This window comes from Elgaria multicarinata, chromosome 2 (assembly GCF_023053635.1).
Source record: "Elgaria multicarinata webbii isolate HBS135686 ecotype San Diego chromosome 2, rElgMul1.1.pri, whole genome shotgun sequence".
NCBI classification, from domain to species: Eukaryota; Metazoa; Chordata; class Lepidosauria; order Squamata; family Anguidae; genus Elgaria; species Elgaria multicarinata.
This window is the reverse complement of record NC_086172.1, coordinates 89,131,517-89,152,492: the sequence shown is the minus strand read 5'-3', so window position 1 is coordinate 89,152,492 and position 20,976 is coordinate 89,131,517. Positions and strand designations below refer to the sequence as shown.

Here is a 20,976-nt window from a genome sequence, read left to right as displayed (position 1 = left end):
AGAATTTAGAAATAATTAAATGGTGGTCAGAAAGAGGAAGAGAGGATAGCACTACAAAGTAATAAATAATCAAGAATAATCTTGGGGAACTAGGGAATTTCCACAGAACTGCGAAGAAGCTTGAGAAAAATACCAGTTCTTACAAAGGAGGAGAATCCTGGTGTTAGGGGAGTAATAGAATGGTTTCATGATCAAAATGTTAAGCACTTGAAACATAAATAGTTGCCAGGCAACAGAGTATGACGGAAACTTGCAAATGAACCTGCATGATATACTTTTTAAATGCTTTTGTGCTATGATTCATTGGAGAAGAGAAAGGTTTCTTACTGATTAGGGGGCTAATCTAGGATTTGTAAGTTTACCTATATTGACTTCTGTCTCAAAGATGGAAGAGAAGACGTCTGCTTGAACACTTGGGATTTCCTTCAGAATTTCCCCAAATAGCTGCTGCAAACTGGGCTCTCTCACACCTGCTGAGAAACCGATAGAACCATGAATGTGCATCAGCTGAGAGTTGTTCCTGGGGGGAAAGTGCAGAAAGCTTAGCGTGTGCATGTGGATCTTTCTTTGGAAGTGGACCACTGGCTGTTCCACCAGATATTTCCTATATGGCCTTGAATAAGCCTTTTTTAAAACTCATCTTCACTTCTATTTAACATGGGGGATGAAGATTACCTGAATCTAGTGGTAAGAGGAATATGCTCAAAACTGTATGTGGCTTCTCGTCTACAGCTGGTCGGCCACAGTGTGGACAGAATGCTGGGCTAGATGGATCCTTGGTCTTATACAGCATGGCTTTTCTTATGTTCTTAATAATGTGGTAGATACTTAAGGGAACATTCATACAACCAAATTGACTTTTTAACAATGTGTATTGTGTGGATCGATACAGAGTGATGTGTGTGGTGAAGCAGTTATGTAACTCAAACCACATCATTTTTTTTAAAGTCCCTAATGTGTAATAGGTGCTATACAAAACGAGAGAACACATTTACTGCCTTACCAAATGCCACTGCAAGCAGAAAGAGCAGTGGCAGATGCAGTTTGAGTTGCAAATAGAATATGCACTTGTATGGTGAAGCAGTGGGCTTCCTTCGTTTAATACATAACTCTATATTTCCATTCAGCTCACATTAAGGTGACTGAGTTTGCTAGCAGTTGTGATGTGGTGTATTTAGTAATTTCAGTGTGGCTGGCCAATCAGAAAGGCAACAGGGTTTTTAATTCTGTAGTTACAGGTTTTTAAAACATACGATACTACAAGGAAGAGATATTGGTGCCAAAGAATAAGGCACTGTCTTGACAACAATGCATTGGCGTTAGAGCCCCCAAAACCCTGCGCTTGCACTCCTGCGGGGTTGCCCCCACACCAAGGAGTGAGTGCGGGGTTTGCATCCATCAATGGAGGAGGAGGAGCCGCTGCCACTCCATGGTGTGCTGTGCATTTCTGCACAGGTGCTGCTTCCCTTTTATTTTCCATCTTACCTTGTGGGGCTTTCCCCACCAAGCATTTCTTTCTCTCCATGCGAAGGAAGCACAGGAGCGTTCCAGTGGCCATTCAGCTCGCAGGCCCGCCCCCTCCCCTCTGTCCAGGCAGATGGCGATCAATCAGAGGTCACCATCTACCCGGCCATGCCTCCAGAGTGGCGAGAGACAGCAGATGCACCATTATAAGTTCCCGACTTTTTTATTTCTGAGCTTCAGGGGAAAGCCCTGGGATGGCTCTGCACTGGCTTCTGCGTTGTATAAACGATACAGCGCCACTGCGGAGGCACCCCAGGGCTTTCCCAACGTATAGACAGCCCCTAAGAAACAATTTACAACTTAGCAAGGCAAGATTTCTAATAAAGTTGAAAACAACCACAATAAGACTGGAATTTTATAGACTCTAGTTTAACAAAAATGAATAATCCTTTGTTTATAAAAAGCATTGTCAATTTCTGCTAGAGTTAGTTATGTACCGGACTCCGTATGTTGTACTGATCTAGAAATGGCCTCCTCTCAGTGGTCATATGCACATCTATGGCTTTACTAGTGTGAAAAGTTTTTTTTTTAAGGGGATTCACATTTATAACCTATCTTGTCAAGCTGCGAAACAGATGTTAAAAAATCTAAGAAATTGCAATGTATCTAAAGAAAGATCAGATAAGATTTGAATTTCTACTCAATCTGGCTACTGCATAAAAGCTGTCTTGATAAGATGTTTTAACCTATTATCATATCTTTTGACTTTGCCTCAGTTAATTTATACAGGGAGAAACCTTTGAGGAGGAAATGAACCATTCACTGTTAGTCATGATATAACTAACAGTGTATACGTACTATTAGGATGAGGTTGGTACACTAGAAGAGGCTTTAACACAATATGTAGAATTTTATAGTTGTATATTGAAGGTAGGGGGACAGAGCTGTACAATATCTTCAGCAACAAACATGAGATGGTCTGGAAGGTCACCATTAATTTCTGAATTCTGAATTTGCACAATATTGCAATTTATATCACTGTGAACAAATCTTGCTCTACCAGCTAAATTGGGATGACCCAGATGCCTGATATTATGTTAACGCCTGTATGCTAAAAAAATATATGATCCAGCTCCTCATACCACAAAAATAGACTTCGTGATCATGATATATGGCCAAATAAATGTGGAGCTCTTATCCTTTGCCTACTAGTTACTGTGCCCTGCAGACATACTACCCTCCTATTTTCAATCTTATTTTGGTAACTGTAAAAGTGGGAAAGCTTCCCTTTCCTGAAATTAAATTTGATGACCTAAGGTTATAAGCAATGAATTTGAACTGAACAGAAAATTTGAGGTTCTCAGAAGGATTCTAATAGAAATCTGCAGGCTAAAAGCACTTTCAGTCCTTGGATTGTACATTGTCCATTTCTAATACAGCAGGTTACGAATCCTCTCACTCTTGCCTCTCCGTTATCCGTAATTGTAAGGTACATTCCCCTTTTTTAAAAAAAAAATCTGCCCCATCTCTCTTGCTACCTGTGTCAACTTTATTTCTTCACAAATAGGACTTTGTTAAATGCAGAATGTTTCCAACGAGGAGGAACATCGAACTAAAAATGGCAATTTTATACACTATTTCTCAAACCCACATCAGTGTGCCTAATTGCAGTTGGCACTTGTGACAAATTTTTCAGAGGGTCACAATGACTAGGTTCCGACGAGCCGCAGTGCCCTTGAGCACTAGATTGAATATAAAATCCCCGTTCGGCAATTGTTGTGTCGTGTGAACCCAGCAAGTGCAGGTTATGCTATGGCTAAACTTTCCTTTAATTGCAGATAGGGGGCTGAGAGAGAAAAAGGCTTGCTTAAGGTCACCAAATGACTTCAAAGCAAAGACCAGAGTTGAACCAGAAACATTGTGCTTTGTGCCTACTGTGGTCAGATCAGACAATTCATTTGCTGTGTGCATGGTGCAGTGCAGGCTAGGGAAAATGTTGGTAGTACAGAGAATGGTTGACTGAATCAGCCCTCATCTAGTAGCTGGAGCAAAACTGGGAGTTAGGAAGTTGTGGTGTCTTCTGCATGTAATTTAAAAGCATATCCTTATCTCTCCAGGATAGCCTGAGGCTGGATTCCTTAATGCCGCCAAGATTTCTTAAGGTGCTTAAATAGGGAGGTTGATTACTCTATGAGCAGCTTGAATGGGGCTTGTATGGAGAGTATTTTTTCCTTCTCTGCTAACATCCAGGTGCTGCCCTAATCTCTTGCAACATTCTTGTCATATGTTGTTTTTAAAAGAGGCAGGCGCCAGGGTTTCTCTTCAAATTAGATCTCATCTCTGCTCACATCTAGTAGCTCCAGCGTTGCATGGTACAAGACATTCTATAAACCAGGTAGCTGGTCTTCTACATTTGGCTGGGAATCGTGTCTAAAGCCTCCCCGAATGCTGCAACTTTGGCCAGGCTCAGGATTCTGAACAGGGTGAGGAATCAAGTCCTATCCTTAAAGCCTCAGCCAGATCTCCTACTGGAGAGCGCAGTTATAAGAAATCTGAGAGCTCTTTCCACCCACTCTGTCCCACAAACAGATTCCACTCATGCCAAAAGAATGGCACTCCCAGGCCATATAGTTTGACCAATAGAGGAGCTGTGAATGTACAAGACCCAGGATCTTTGTTATATTTTTCTTTCTTGATCTGAAGCTAGAAAGGCAGCTAGCATATATTAATAGCAAAGCCAGCCCCATCATCAATCATGTCAGGAACTCTGCTTGCGTCCTTGGTGATTTTGCATTAAGCTACACTGGCTTCTGGAAATTAAAAAGAAACTACAGGCCTTAAAGCCACTATTATGGCCAAGAGCACTTGCTCACTGACTGCTGACCTTCTGTTCTTCCCATCGTTCTGGGGATGTGTGTGTGGGCGGGGGGGGGGGGTATCTCTCTCACAACCCTTTTCCTAAATCTTCTGCTTCTTCCCTTGGCCTGGCATCTCTTCAGGCTTCTGTTTCCTCCTTTCCTTGTGCTTCCTCCACTGCCTTATCTAGCTCATGCCCCATTTACCCCACCACCCTTTTCCCAGCTTCTCTCTTTATATTTTTCGCTCTCCTTTCTCTGCCCAAGCCCCCATTTTGTTTAAGGGATGTTAACAATTTCACTGTATAGTTCAATCCCACCTATTCCAACGGAACTCAGGAAAACCTGGTTCTTTTTGCATTGTATCCAATAAGATTTATTCTGTGCCTTAAATTCACTTGGCATACACATCCTTTGGCAATAAGGGGGAAACTGCACCCCCTAAAAAGGGTTACTTGAGATAGAAGGGGCACTACTTTCCTCTGTGAATCCTCTTTAGCATTCTAAGGGCCCCCTGCAAGGTTGGTTGCATTTTTACCCACAAAACTGGCAGGGATCTGCTGACCGACAAATCCTGGAAGGGGAGATGGCATTGTTCGGAGAGTACCAGCAGGTGCTATCCTGCTTTAACTCTGATGTCATTTCTTCTACCTTAAAAGAAAAAAGGGGAAAAAACACAGCCTAAGCTGAATGCAGTAAGGCAAAGCTTTTAATAAATATGGGAGAGGGAGAGGGGCCAAGCAAGTAATGTAGGTGATATATTTCCCTCAGCCGGTATGGTAGAGAACGATCAGGCTGTCAGGCTAGAACTGGTCAAGAAAAATCTCTGTATTGTAGTTCACCTGTATGGACTAAGCAAGTTTCTCAGCGCTGCAGTTCTCTGTTGAAAGTGGGCAACACTGGTCAAGTACATGAATGACGTGTGAAGATTCTAAAACCCCAAAGAGCAGGACCCATCGGGAAGTTCTTACCAAAATTAATGGGAGCAGCACTTCCCAGTAGAATGCATCCAGAGATACTATCTTTGCTAGCCACAACAAGACTCCTGTAACATCATGCAGATATCAGCATAGTGATCATGTTACCCACAACAAGAGTCCTGTGAGATCATGCAGGTATCAGCATAGTGATCATATTATCTATCACAGTACTCTGCAATTCAGCTTACAAGATGGCTAGATGAACAAACCAGTTTACAGCATAGTGCAGATTCTGTGGTGGTATATGCATCAGCATGTGTCCATTGTAAAAAGTTGGGCACTCATGGATACACAGACCTGTTTTTCCATCTCTAGCATTCATTGGAGGACTTTTTTTTAAGCCCTCTTTGCCATTTTGCCTGATAGACATGGTGAACATTGGTTGTTGTTGGGTTTTGTCCTGAAAATTCAGAGTCACTAGAGAAGGTCTATTTCTATTAAAGGGGGCTCTTGGTGGGGGGGGGCACGTTTTGTATTGCATACAAAACGTGCCAGCTTCAGCTCCTGGCATTTCCAGTTAAAAGATCTCTGACAAATGAGATTCGTGGCAGCAGAGCTTTGTACTTTAACATGACTCTACCCCGACCACACAGAGAGAAAGGCATCTGTTTAAAAGAGTAAAAGGGGTATGCAGGTGACGTGCATAACATACACAGAGCTTACCTATCCACACTCTGTCTGTCCCCCTCTCACCTGTCACTGTTCTCCTCTGCTGAACTCCTGTAACAACAGTGTGCTCAGCTGAGAAAAGTGCTTGAACAGATAGGACTACAGAGAGGAAAGTAGCAGGCAAGGGAAGAGATCTGCACAGTACATCCGTGCATCCCTTTTGCTGTTAAAAACAGCCCCTTCTTTTTTGCATGATTGGGGCAGATCTAGATTTAAACCCATGGATCTGCTTCCATCTGGTTTGGACTTCAGACCTTTAATAGCCTCTGCTAGCCAGAATACATAATTCTGTTTTCTAGATGGACCAGTGGACTAAACACAACTTCATAAGTTCACATGACAAAGGGCAGCACATTTCCTAGTATTTATATTTATTTATTATATTTTTATACTGCCCATCAGCTGAAGCTCTCTGGGCAGTGCACAATTAAAACCGTAAAATAGAACAAGTATAAATGTAAACATTAAAAAATTTAAAAGGGAGTAGGCTGTGTCTAGGATGACTTCTCCTAGTATTTCCAGATGCCTAAGTCGTGACTCTTAGATTATCCCCCCACCCCTGCTCCCCTCAGTCCAAGAGAAAGGGGGAAATTACGCATACTTACATACACTCCTATCAAGCACATGATTTATGCTTCCTGGTGAAATTGATGCAAGAAGGGGCAGGGGGAGTGTTGTGGAGGCAGATAGGAGTAACCAGATCTCATGTGCACCTGTGCTAATCTGGTTTCATTCATTCTGATTTAATATCCCGGTTGAGGGAGTGATGTCATGTCACAAAGAGCCATGGAGAAGGTGGTGCTACAAGGCACATTAACTCTTTGCATTCCAAATAGATGAGGCCTTGTGAAATTTTTCAGTATTTCAAGTAGTTTAGTTGACCAGAGAGTTAATATTGTCTACCAAAGAAAATCAGTGTGTTTTATTTCCTATCTGGGAGTTGCTGTAGGGAAAACATCCATAAAGTGTTACGTTGATAAAGTGTTTTACTTTATTGAAAGCAAGGCTATCGCAAGGAAGATGTTTGTATGAGCTTTACATCAGGCTTTGCCTTCTTTTGGGAGGAGCCAGCAACAGTGCTTTATGTAAAATGTGGCTTTAAATTGTTCCTAGAATGGGGTTGGGGGAGGTTAGATCCTTGTTAAAATAATTTTGCCAAACTGAATTAGAAATTGGTGATCCATACCTGTAATCCCCACCCACTTTACCTTTAAATATACTTCCACTTGAGTAGCATCAGTCCAATATAAGGCTATCAATTTGGAAAGCAATCTTTTCAGATTCTTACTATTGAATATCACAGTTTCAGAGGAAGGCAGATCTTTCTGATTTGCTTTCTCTCCGCTCAGTGTTAGGAACTATTCAAAACAAGACCAAGCCTAAAACTGCAGACCAGAACAGGATTAGCATGATTTAGATGCTGCTTGCTGGATCAATTTCTGCAAATCTGACCATGAAAATCTACTAGGGGATCCATTCAGAAACGAAATCCTGCCATCTCTGTTCAAATGTCTGGGCCACCCACCCAGTGTATGGCCTCACTTTTTTAATTAGCGCAGTACATGGTGCTGCTTAATCGGCCAGCCACTCGGGCATGAAATAGAAAAGAGCTCTGTGTACATGAGTGGGAGCCACGGAGAGATGCCCAGGGGGTGGGGGAGCTACTGAAATGTTGCATGACTCTGACGTAGGTCTGTTTCAAGTACAAAGACCTGCAGCTATGTTTGCTGTGATTCAGCTAAAGATTACACATGATGGACAGAAGGTTGAGATCTACCAGCAACAGATCAATTCTGCTGAAGGATCCTGGGATGATTCCCTAGGCCAGCGACTTTCAAATGGTACTCTGGGAGAATCCTAAGGAATCTCAAAGCTTATCAAGGCTTTCTCAAGAAGAACATCTGTACTGGCTTCCTTGAAAGACAGCTTTGCCCTTTACTTTTCCACTGTAATGGGCAGCTGCAATAAAGTGTTGGATATGTTCTAGGACTCAGTGGACTTCACCCTTTTCAGGCGCAGGACCCACATTTAGCCCAAACATGCATTTGGGGACCCACTGTACAATAATAGTGCTATTTGTACAACTAACCTTAGGTGAGGCTGGGTCTTGACCCACCAGTTGAAGTCCCAGCATTATATTTTCATTTCATACAGGGTAATAGTGAGGCCCAATACAACTAGCTGGTGCCCTGAAGGAACTGAGGCTATATCCTAAAAATGCTTCTGGATTTTCTGCAGTGCCCTGAGGTTTCATTGCATCCATGGCAGGAGTTTCTTGGCAAGGAGGTCAGCATAGAAAGGATCCCTAAAGGTGGCCATTTTTAAAACCACTGGCTCATCTCTAGGCAACCCTCTTCCCTCAGTCCCTTCTAAATCAACCCATAGCAACACTGTTAGGCCTGCCATTTCTCAGATGACAAGTCTTGCTCATATGTGGCGGCTAAAGATCCCAGGGGGGCTATTTATAAAAGAGGAGTCAAATTATCCCATAGAGTCCTGGCTGAATTCCAGTGCAGGTAATTTATTTCTTACTTTCCTAGAATTACAAACACACACACACACTCCTCACCTACCCCCTACAGATTCAATTTATTTTTCTTAGCATTGTGTGTTCTGCTGCTTCCAGTCACTAACATACTCGGTTTCTTTGTTATCAGTTAAAAATCTGCAGGCTGGAAACGTCTCTGCTGCTTGCTGATGCAACTGGGAGGTGACAAGTCTCTAAAACATTAAAGAGTAATATGAAAAATAATTTATCCTAAAGGAGAGATATTAGGGATTTACAGGAGGCAGCATGGGCTCTCTTACTATATTGGAATCAGCAGGTGACCAAAGAGCCAATCCTGAAAGATATGTACGGTAATAGGAAGAGAAGTGGTGAATGGTTAATCCACCCTTGGTTTGCTATAATTTCAGCGGGCTGAAAGAATGAAGCAATTAATGGGTATGATAAATGAGCTGATTCATTAATCTTAGGTTTAAAATGTGAATTTTTATTGCAGCATGCAGCACACTCAAATAGGCATTCAGTGCTGAAGACAAAACAGTTATAATCATCATGTGACTCTTGATTCAGGCAATATGTTCATTTTCCTAAAGTGCAAATGATTTGGCTTTGTTAGTCAAAAGCATTCTTTGCCTTCATTTAAATGTTATAGAATCATTCCACAAAATAGTACATTTTTCTTGAGTATCCAAAATCCACAGTCAGGCAATATTCTGTCAGGCTGATGAAGAATTCTAGAAAACTCAAAAACTTGCTCACTATATTGTGTCATGTTGGTTGGTCCTAATAAAAGTATTGGCTGACTGTGGTTTGGATTTTTTTCTTACAGACCAACACATCTTCCTTTGTTCTTTCTCAGAATATGTTAATATTTATTTAAATCAGAGTTGGGGAATGCTGGCTGGGGAATGCTGGGAGTTGTAGGACTTCTTTCTGTCTAAACATTCTTAGGATTGCCCCCTAACTGACTGAGTAATTGGTTGGTAACTCTACCCCAGTTCAGAGGCTATACACAAAATTCATTAAGGGAGTGAAGGAGATAGTAAACTTGTAACAAAGGAAGGCATTGGGTATTGGTTAAAATGGGTCCAAAAGTGACAAGAGAGGTGGGTTTAAAAGTCTTTAAAAGTGTGACATAGATTGTTCCATTAGACCCTAATGAAATGCCTGTCATTATAATAGGCAAGTGTGGAGGAAGGTTTGTGGATCCTAGGGACTTCTCACAAAGAGATTCATTATATACCCACACAAACACACCGACACGATCTCTGGCAGAAGAGGCCCAGTGTCAGGGGTAGTACAACAGTATCCACAAGGGCAGAACTTTATTCTTTACTGAAGGATCAGGGTACATGGACTGGAGAGCATGTGGCACCAGAAAGCCTGTGTGACACGAGATCTAAGGAATTTGCTTTTATATATATGTAATATCTAATGTTCTCGTGATAGCTTAAGGCCCTTATTAGGCAACGTTATGAAGTCTGTTCCAGTGAGCAGAAAGTTTCACTTCAGTAGGGAAAGAATTAGGTTTACATCCCATTTTTGCCTTAGGCAAGCCACTAGCTCTCTGCCTCAGTTTCCTTTCAGCAGAATGTGATGGTAAAATGCAATTTACGAAAAATAGTAGCCATTGCTCACAGTTCTTATTTCCTCCTCTCTCTCTTTTTTCCCCCCAGGGGGCTTTGCCACCTTCTCATCTTGCTTCCCAGGACTCTGTGAAGGGAAACCTACGGCCATCCTGCCAATGAGTATCTCCCAGCCTTGCATGCCAGTGGCCAACGTTGGCCCAACTCGCATTCTTCCTCATCTCTATCTAGGCTCCCAGAAAGATGTCTTAAATAAGGTACAGCCTGGTAAAAAGGGAGGTGATCTTGCCTTATAGAACCCTTCCCCTTTGCCTTAAGAGTTACAGTGCGTAGTTGGGAAAGCAACGCAGGGATGTCACCTGTGTGGGAAATTGTACGTTGTCTAATTGGGACAATGCAATCCAGAGAGGCAGAGACAGAGTTTGTGAGTTTCCTCTGAAGTGTTAAAGACATCAGCAGCAGGAGCATCAAGAGGGGAGCCAGCTGTTTATTGCCAGGGTCCAGTGCCAGCCAGGCTAAAGAATAACACTGACCTCAGCTCTTCCATGTCCAGCCTGACAGCCAGATGATGAGGTATTAAACTTGGCATTCAACTGTGACTGATGCTGAGGTGAAGTGCAGGACAGTGTAGAGACTCTAGCCCACATCTGCAAGCAAAGAACCCTTTGTGACGGCCCCAAAATGGACAAAGTTGTGCATTGGGAATGGTAGAGGGGAAGGAACAGGCAGTGTATTTACAAAAGGTGCCAGAATGCCTGGGCTATGATATCACAGCAGGGAAGAGATTTTTGTTTAAAGAAAAAATAATAACGTTAAAGAAGAAAGAAACCATAATTGTTGTTAAAATACCAATGGGCATGTATCCTGGGCAGGAGGGAGCCGGTCAGGCATTCTTTCCTGGGGAGGGGGGAGGTAGGTGGAAGTGTCTAAACTAGCAACACAGAAAGGAGATGAGGAAACATTTTATATAGGGAGTAGAAGGAAATGAGGGAGGAAAATGCCAGGAATGTGAGCTTGGGAGCTCAGCTTGCTCCTAGGGGCTGAGGTTAAGGTTTTTACCCAAGGACTGCTTAGAAAAATGGAGCCATGGAAACTCAAGAGAGGAACCGTAGAGTTGAGTTTCAGTACTTGAAAACTGGGAGGGATATAACAGGAGCTGGAACCCAGATGTCTTTGTGTCAGGCCTCCTTTTTAAGCGTTTACCATACAAAGTGTCTTCTGCTCACCCTTTCATAGTGAGTCTTAACTTCCCAATGGAAGCTGTGGTTTTTCCATTGTGGCAAAGCCAATGATTTCTATAAACCTTTCCTGATGCCCAACAACACACCGCAGCCATAAATTGCAGGGTGGGCAACGTAGTAGTAAATGAAGGAAAGGAAGGAAGAGCCAGTAGCATAGTCAGGACCTCTGGAAGGATGGATGAAAAGACCTTATACTGGACTAACTGTCTTGCATTACTTATTTCTCTCTTGCCCAGGACCTGATGACCCAGAATGGGATAAGCTACGTCCTCAATGCCAGCAACTCTTGTCCAAAGCCAGATTTCATCTGTGACAGTCACTTCATGCGCATTCCGGTCAATGACAATTACTGTGAGAAGCTCCTTCCCTGGCTGGACAAGTCCATTGAGTTCATTGGTAAGACTACTGACCAGCCACAGAGGGTTTTTTGGTGGTGTTGCTGCAAAAGGCTCCTGGGTGATAGTGACTGAGCTGTTCACTTCCATCCCCCCACCCACCCCTCTCACTGTTTTGTTATTGACACTATTTTTAACTCTGCTGTGTGCAAAACACCCAGTCTGCCCTTGGGAGGCATACTTTCTCCTTTTGTACAAAACAACCTTCCTGGTGCTGAAGTCCCCAGACAGCAAAACCCTCAAGACTGATGTAAACTTGGACTATCACAGACAGGTACTAATGCCACTTGGGACAACAGTGCTGCTCCACAAAGAAAGGTTTTCTGATTTATCTAGGTGCTTTTCTTTATTGAGAACAGCCGTGTTCATTCTGACTCCAGAGATTATTGGTTTAATGAGATGGTGGGCTCCATAATTAATTTGTTTCCTAACAGATACAGCAAGGGAAAATGCCCCCAAATTCTCCTTAAAGAATTCTTAGGAAATTGGAAGCTCTGGTGACAAAATTGTGTAAGTTTGCAAAGAATGAATTTGACTTCCAGGCCCATAATGGGTTGATTTGCCAATCTTGGTAGCCACTTGCAGCCAATCTTTTTCCTCTTGGCTGCAAGGGGCTACCAAGTAGACAGCCTTGGTCAAGGCTTTAAGGACTGTATGGGCTACACGTAGGCAATGAATAATGCATTTTTCCTTTTAATTTCTCTGGATCACATTGAACTTTAGCAGATGGAGGGCAGCATGCATGGAAGGAAAGTGCTTTGCTGCTACCCGTATTGTGCCTGTCCAGTTACTAAGCAGGAGAGTCATACTTACAGGAATGTGACCTGGCAACAATCTCCAAAAAGACTTTTAGACTGCCATGGATAGCTAATGATGGGTAGAATCTGAATTTATTTCAGGACCCCAATGAAAATCAGTATCATGTAAACCAGAGATGGGGGACCTATGGCTCTCTAGATGTTGCTGGATTACAACTCCCATCAGCCACAACTACCAGGAACAGTGGTCAGATATGATGGGAGCTGTAGTCCAACAACATCAGGAGGGCCACAGGTTCCCGCCCAACCTTGTTGTAAATTAAAAACAGTTGGTAAATTGGCCAACTAATCTTGGTTTCTAGCAGCCACTTCTACTTATTTATTGTATGTATGTATGTATTACTTCCTCTTCCCATTTTGTAAAAAAAAGGTCTGTCTTCAGCATAATTTCTAGAGAGAGAGCTGTTTCAAGCTGTAGCGGCAAAAACAATACAAGTTCTTGTGGCTTTCATGAAGTGGTCGCTAGTCCACAAAAGGTTGTGCCATAACAAATTTGTTAGTCTTTAAGATGCCTTAAAAAAGCCTGTTTTTGTTTTTTATCAGAATGATGTAGCTCATAGTTTCAGCATATCACCCTGAAAATTGTCTTTTCATACTACAGACAAAGCCAAGGTATCCAGCTGCCAGGTGATTGTGCACTGCTTGGCGGGGATCTCCCGATCAGCCACCATTGCCATTGCATACATCATGAAGACCATGGGCATGTCTTCAGATGATGCCTACAGGTAGGTTGCTTTCCACAAGAAGAGGGTGCTAATATGTTCTTTGCCCAGCTAAGAGGAGTAAACTTGGCTTTTTGGTGTGAACAGTTTTTAAAATTATTATTTCTTTATTTTAAGCCCTTCAGAAAGTTTATTAAAAATACATTTTTAGCTCATTTTCCCATGAAGGATGCTTTCTATGTGTCCCACAAAAGAGTACTGGGTGACAAGCACAAAAGAACACCAGGCTACAAGCACACTGCTCACCTGCTGAGATTTATAATCTGCCATCAAACAATTAGTGCTGTGTAAGACTCAAGAGTACTCAGTTACTCTTTTGACAGTTCCATAGAATCATAGAATAGTAGAGTTGGAAGGAGCCTATAAGACCATCGAATCCAACCCCATGCTCAATTCAGGAATCTACCTTAAAGCATACCTGTCCAGCTGCATCTTGAATGCCTCTGGCGTGTGAGAGCCCACAACCTCCCTAGGTAATTGATTCAATTGTCGTACTGTTCTAACATCAGGAAGTTTTTCCTGATGTCCAGCCGGAATCTGGCTTCCTGTAACTTGAGCCCATTATTCTATGTCCTGCGCCCTTGAATTATCAAGAAGAGATCTCTGTCCTCCCTATCCTTCCAAGGGAAATCCAAAGGGGCTATCAATACAACTTACAAAAATACATTTAAAAATGAGAAAACTCTTTTGCGTGACTGTCAGGCTTGTGGTAGCCGCTTGAATTTCCTTGGCAGATTGGCTCCTGGCCTGTAGCAAGCTGAATCCATGCATGTGCCTTCAGATGTAAGAGTAATCTTTTTGTCACTCACAGCAAATGTAGTTCTTTGGCTATATATAGAGAAGGACCCATTACAGGCAGTTTTCATATCTTCCTGTATGAGCCTGAAGGTTATGCAAAATGGCCTTACATAAACTGCTGCTAGACAGTGAGAAATGGTTTAAAGCATCTCAGCTCATTGCATCCCTACTCGGGGAAGTCATGAATTTGAAGTGAGAAAGGCCCAAGTAACAACCTCAGCTGTTTCATTTGCATTGGCAGGTTTGTCAAAGACCGGCGTCCCTCCATATCTCCCAACTTCAACTTCCTGGGTCAGCTCCTAGAGTACGAGCGAAGCCTGAAGCTGCTCAAGGCTTTGAAAGCCCACGGGGAAAAGGGTGATGGGGAATCCCAGCAAGACCAGTCTGAAGCACCTGAAGGCAACTGGCACCAGACTCTGTCCGCCTCAGAAAAGGCAGAGGAGCTCTTCAGAAGCACAACCTTGGAAACCTCCTCAGTTGACTCCGAGAGGATGCCAGGAGTTCCCAAGGTTGTCTCACCTGCGGCGCTACAGCAAGGGCTCAATGGGCTGCACTTATCTTCAGAGCGCATCCAAGACACCAACCGGCTGAAGCGTTCCTTCTCCTTGGACATCAAGTCAGCCTATTCTCCTAGCCAGAGGCAGGATGCCCCAGGCCCGACGGAGGCAGGAGAAACTCCCAAGCTCTGTAAGCTGGACAGCCCTTCAGGTCCCAATGGTACCTGCCAGTTCTCTCCGGTTCCCGATAGTCCTGACTGGCCCAGCGGGCCCGACTTCCTCCTAGAGGCCAAAGTGCGACAGAGACGGAAGCACAGACACCAAGCGGGCTCCCCCGCCCATGGGCTGAGCCTTAACTTCAGCGGGGTGTGTGCCATGCACAAAAGCACCAGCATGGAGGACAGTCTCAAGCAGACCCTTCGGCTGAGCCTCCCTGGTGTGGGGCAGCAGCTAGTGCAGCCGGCCACGACGCCAACCTCTGCTGGCCCTTGGGGGGTACACTTGGAATCCCCGGGCACGCCCTCGTCGGAGAACCCCTGGTACTTCAGCACAGACTCGGCCTCGGGCAGCAAAGGCAGCGGGAGCGGGGCTCTGTTTGCCAGCGCCACCAGCTACTCCTCCTTCAGCTGCAGCACAATCCAGGCAAGCTGCGAGATCAGGCTGAGGGACAAGCAGCGAGGGGAGCAGCGGGACGTGCGGCACAGCTGGCACGAGGACACCACGGCTGAGAAGCAGTTCAAGAGGAGGAGCTGCCAGATGGAGTTCGAGGAGACCTTGTCCGAGAGCCGGTCTCGGGAAGACCTGGGCAAAATCAGCAAACAGTCTAGCTTTTCAGGCAGCATGGAAATCATAGAGGTGTCCTGACGTTCACCTTGTGAGATTTGAGAGCAAGTGGGTGTGCATCCGTGGGTGGGTGGATCGGTGGGTGGGTGGATGGATGGGTTGGGGCCGACAAAGGATATTTAACTGGGGGGAAGAAGGGCGGGGGCGGGGGCATTATTTATACGTCTGTGTGCATTTCCAAAGGGCACACGTGCTAAAACGAAGGCAAAGCTAAATGAATCCAAAGTCAAGAAACATAATGGTGCATGCTTAGTGCCTCCTTTGGTTCCTACCTCCACCCCCAAGATGAACCACAGCCACATTCCCTTTTTTTGGCAGGTGGAGACTCTTTGAATCCTGGATTCTTTCCTTTCGCATGCAGACAGTGCTTCCCCCGCCCCCTCACAGGGGAAAGTGGAGAGCTGTGGTGTGACTTCAAAGATGGGGTGAAAGAGAAACTGTGGATAAATTAACCTTGCAAGATTTCCACCAATTGAACGTTTTCCTGGAGAAAGATGATTGTTTTGAGCAGCGAATTTGCAGTGGGGGAAGTTAAAGGGAAGCAGGTTCTTTTCTTTTAAGAGTGCATTACCAATTGTTAATAATACATTCCTATCTAACCTATAGGAAATGACTTAAGATTTTGTCCATCCCCTCCCCCTTTCAGGAAGGGAGTTCCCGTTCCATTCCATCAGGGTTGGACATTGTATATTGGTGGCTCCTTCCCAGACTGGGGTGCAGAAACATGGAGGGGGTAATTTTCGGTGGCTTTCCTCTGTAGCCCCTGCACTCCCATACTGAGCATGCTCCTCTGTGTTTCTCTGGCTAATATTCTTTAATGCTGCACTACAGCGGCCCTATACATATATAAATATATATTATATATAATATAAAAGAGAGAGAGAGAAAAAAAACACAAAGAAAAGGTTTAAATGGTTTTACTACAGTTTTTATTGAGACAAATAATATTTCAACTTTTCTTTTTAATTTATTTGAAGCTGTTCATTCTGGCAATGATTTTCAGACAATGTAGGGGCGGTACTTCCAGCTCTGTTTTTACTGTGTATGGTATTTAAATCTGAAACATGAGTTTCAAAGCAATATCCTAGGCTTGTGGCTCTTTCTGTAGCTCATGTCAGCGGTGCAGACACCCCAAATGTGGGATGAAAAATCTGTGTGTATGTGTTGTATGCGTGCGTGCGTGCGTGCACTTTTATTTTAAAAGAAAAGTGAGAAAATCTTCAACACAAACTGAGCCAGGAATCCTTCTTAATGCTTCTGTAACCTACTTCCTACTTCTATAGCATTTGCAATCAAAGCCATAAAACCTTCCCCTGCCTGGGCTTGGGTGGGAAATAGTGGGATTAGGATTGTGAGGACAGGCACTTGTGTAGCTATTAAGAAAAGTGAGTCCTAGAGTAAGGAGGGGGCAGCAGGCTGCATTGATAGAACTGTATTTAATTAGGTTCCCCCCTTTTTTTAATTGCTCTCTACAGAGGGAGCACCTGGGGTTGAATTCCCAAGGGATGAGTCCCTTTCCAGTAGCTCAGGGCATCTCCCAGATGAATTAAGGTGACAAATGGGCCATCCCCTGCCCTTACAAATGGGTGGACTATTGTGAATGGTCATTCATATGCTGCTCGTATTCAAACAGTGTTAAACCCAGGCTCCAGCAGGCTTTGTGGAAGGGGTTGGGTTGGGGGAGAGACTTGAGACCTAAAACCTGCGGGAAAGGATGAATGAATTAAGTTATTGTGGTACTAGAGTATAAATCCCTTTAAGGTCCTCAGGCCTACATTAGGGATCCTGCTGCAAGGTGGTGTCCACTTACTACTGCAAGAGTTGGTGCTCAAGCTCCAGTTCTGTGTCTACTCTTAAGTACACATTTGCCATTTATCAGGGAGTCCCTTCCATACAGGGATTTCCCAATGAATGCAAATCTGCTATTGAGAAAACAGCCCAGAGACGTAGTGGAACCAGCAGAAGACCACACCAAATAGCCTTTCGAGAAAGGAGGTTCTGGAAAGAACAGGTAGTATTCCAGCTGTAGTGTGAAGGATTTGTCAATCCATTCCCAGTGCCCACCTTCAGCACCTACCTTCCACCCCTCTGATGTGTTGCTAAGCAGTTCCCTTTGGCTACAGACCTTATTTGTCTTGCTTTTGAGAAAACGTTTGGATTGGCTGGGGTACTTACCACCTACGCAAGAAATTGAGCTCTAAAAGCCCCACCTGAGTTACCTCACTAGGAAATGGTTGGTTGGATGGAAGAAATCCCTCCTGCACAGGGTTTCTTAAATGTTTAGGAGAAATGAAGGGAAATTCATCTGGCATCTTTTTAAGATGAATGTCAAAAGACAGAGAGTAGGTAGCTTAGGACATGAGTGGATAATCCAGCACCATCACTGCTGCCACCCAGTAAAAAGTATAATATATTAAATAACGTACATTTTGTCACTGTTTACTGGCAGAAATCTACTGCCTGAACTGGCTGCCTCACTCATCATTCCCCAACTGGGTGCCTTCCAGATGTGTTGGACTACAACTCTCATCATCCCCAGCTATGCTGGCTGGAGGAGGATGGGAGTTGCAAGCCAACCCATCTGGAGGGCATCAGTTTGAGGAAGGCTGCTCTACTTTGTAGAAGGTGTGGCCTTGGATGAGGAAAGAGCTGGAATTGCTTTCCGCTAGTTGAACTAGGGCTGAGTCAATGTTATGTCCCTCACAAGGAGGTTGCTAAAACAACAACTACACCTGGCTGTTCAGTGTGCATGGCTCTCCACAGGGGTGGTAACATTTGTAGGCCACTAACTATGCAGATAGGCCCAATCACATGGAAAGCCTCCCATCTCCCAATGAGGACTATTCCTGGTGGCTGCTGGTGTGAAGGCTGTCCATACGATTGGGCTGCTGCTCCACATAGTGAGTCGTTGAGAAATAGTACAGCCCCTGCATGAGGCTGCTGCATGAAGTATTTTTCAAAAACCTCCATTTGGGGGCCATATTTTTTACATTGGCCTTCACCGGTACAAAACGGAATCCTGGACCAGGAGAATAAACAAGCAGGTCAGAACAATATTGGTGATCCAGTGAACACAGTGAAAGATCCCAATCAAAACACGAGAGTGGGAGGGGATGGCATACATTTTCACTGTTGCCCATGCTGGACTTCTTCCTTTATGGGGAGCAGCAGAAGCGTCAGCTCAAAAGCACCCAAGACAGAGACACTGCGTTGCTGCTTCGCCCTTTGGGGACAAAGGCACCGAGCTGTCTCTTTTAAAGCTGAAAGCACATTTTTCTCTTCATGTAACCGATTTTGCATTTTCTCCTTTTGTATCACATGCTGGTTTTTTGAGCCAATACCTCAGGGTTGTTTGTGTCACTTTTTAAAGAAAAAGAAATTATTTGAGATTCTTTTCAGTTCTTTTCTTTTCCAGATTACTTGTTTGTTTGTTTGTTTGTTTGTTTTTTAAATAGTCCAACACAAGACAAAAATAATAATCTCAGGTTCAAAACTTGCAAACAAACACAAACCACAGGGAGCGGCAGTAACACGCTTTTGCATAGGGTTGTCTGTTTCCTGACTGTAGTAATTGCTGTATGTACTCTACAAAGACACACAGTAGAGACCTCATTATATTTATTTCACCAGGATATGTTTAAATTTGATGCTGCAAGCTCAGAAGTGATCCTGCTGGCCTGTATAGTATTTTGGGAGTGGTGTGGTAGACGACCACGGGACTAGTAGAATAGGATAGGCTACATTTGGGTGCATATATTGGGAGTTAACCATTTTTTTAAAAAAAAAAATCTATTGAATCCCTTTTAGGGTGCAAACAAGATCATGCCTATAACTATTATTCAATGTATATGGAGTTTGATTGCATATTCACAGATGCTAAATTGGGCAGGGAACTTGTGGACCTCTAGAGGTTTTGCCTATGACTCCCATGATCCCTCGCTATTGACTGTGCTGACCTAGGGCTGATGGATGTTGTAGGCCAAAACCTCTGGACGGGCACATGTTGCCCACCATTTGGATGAAAGATCAAAATCCTCATTTCACCTAAAAGCATGCATCAAATGTGTGGTGAAAAGCCCCTCTTTAGCCATTCTGAGATGTTAGAAAGTGTGATTCAGGTATGTTGAGCAGTAACTAATTGGTATTAAATTACCTTGATTACGTGCCCCTCGATTCTTCCACCTGATGTTTATGAGGAAGTATTGTATTCAGTTCCTTTTGGGGAAGCACATTAGACACATTCCCTCTAGCAAATATTACTCCAAACTCAAGTGTTGCTGATGAGTGATTTTTCACCTAATAGTAATAAATCTACCATGTACCTGCAATTAAGGTTGCATTTGAATCCCACCCTTCATGGAGATTGACATTCATGCTGGTTTACCCATCCTGTAATCACAACCCTGTGAGTTAGGGGTTTCTGCTTTAACTGTATTTTGAATTTGGTCATATAGAAGACAGCAGTCTCTCCACCTAATGCCAGAATCCCACCAGCCTGAAACCCAAATCCCAGCCTCCCTGCACAGCCTTAGCAAACATAACAACTTTTAAGAGACCATGTTTAAATGCTGGCCCATAAAAAATTGTCATTTGTATCTATTCTGTGCCTCGTTTTCTGTGGGACCAACAGGACGAGAGCATCTTAGTCTATAGTTGATGGGAACAGATGCTGCTGTAAGGCAGAACAGTTTGTGATCTAAGTGAAGAACTGCCATCATAAACATTGAAAGAGATTGCGCACAGTAAACAAGGATGAAATCTATACATCTCGGCAGTCACTCCCCAGGATTTCTTCCTTTCACAAGTAAATTGCAGCCCTAGGTTCTATTTTAAAAGTCCACAAGGGATTAAAAATACTTATTTAGATGCCTTGTGGATTTATAAAATGGTTCAAAGATGCAGTGCAGTGTCCTTGGGGAATGTTGATAGGGATGGTCTAGAAAATCCTACCTCATTTCAATGGCAGCTGCCACCTCGGCTGTGACATGGAATACTATTTATTTTGTTCCTAAACATCTGCATCTGTCTGTGATGCTGTTGTGACATCACTGCAATGCAAGCCTGACTTATAGTACTCTTCCTTGGAGATGTAAGCTGAGCCCATGTCTGCAATGCTTAGCTCATACCCTAAACCAGGATGGCTGAACCTCAAGCCCAGGGACAAAATCATACGCTCCCCAGATGACCACACTCTCTCCCTTGGCTCCACAGCTTCCCCTCAACCGCCAATCTTTTGGTAATTTCCCAGCATTTGTGCAGGTATGTTGGTATTTTTGTTGCCCTCGTTTTGCCTTTGGTACTGCCCACCACTGAACTGCAGCCCCCAAGAGCTTCTCAGAAATGGAATTTGGCACTTGGGCTGAACGAGATTGGACATGCCTGCTCTAAACCTGGAATAGTATCATCTTTATCCCCTGCTTTGTTATATATATTTGTAGCTTGGACTCTTCTAAAAATGCTGTCCTGCATTACGGGTGTAGCAGAGTCTGGTGCAAACATTACCCCAAGGACAGAATCATGAAAAGGATGAAATACTGGGACTGTACAAAAGTGCTACTGTGCATCTGTCAGACAAAAACTTGCTCATTTCACGACCTGACAA

General features: G+C 43.7%; 1 protein-coding gene across 2 annotated transcripts in view; it reads left to right on the top strand.

Annotated features, from left to right (window-relative positions):
* Nucleotides 1–16,532, top strand: part of DUSP8 (dual specificity phosphatase 8) — a 102,384-nt gene extending 85,852 nt beyond the window's left edge. For both annotated transcript variants that reach the window (XM_063117128.1, XM_063117129.1), the window contains 4 exons: nucleotides 10,151–10,317; nucleotides 11,538–11,697; nucleotides 13,116–13,239; nucleotides 14,276–16,532. In XM_063117128.1, coding sequence (XP_062973198.1) covers nucleotides 10,151–10,317; nucleotides 11,538–11,697; nucleotides 13,116–13,239; nucleotides 14,276–15,395 — 1,571 coding nt within the window. In that variant the 3' untranslated portion in view covers nucleotides 15,396–16,532. The remainder of the gene's footprint in view (nucleotides 1–10,150; nucleotides 10,318–11,537; nucleotides 11,698–13,115; nucleotides 13,240–14,275) is intronic.
* Nucleotides 16,533–20,976: the final 4,444 nt, after the last annotated feature.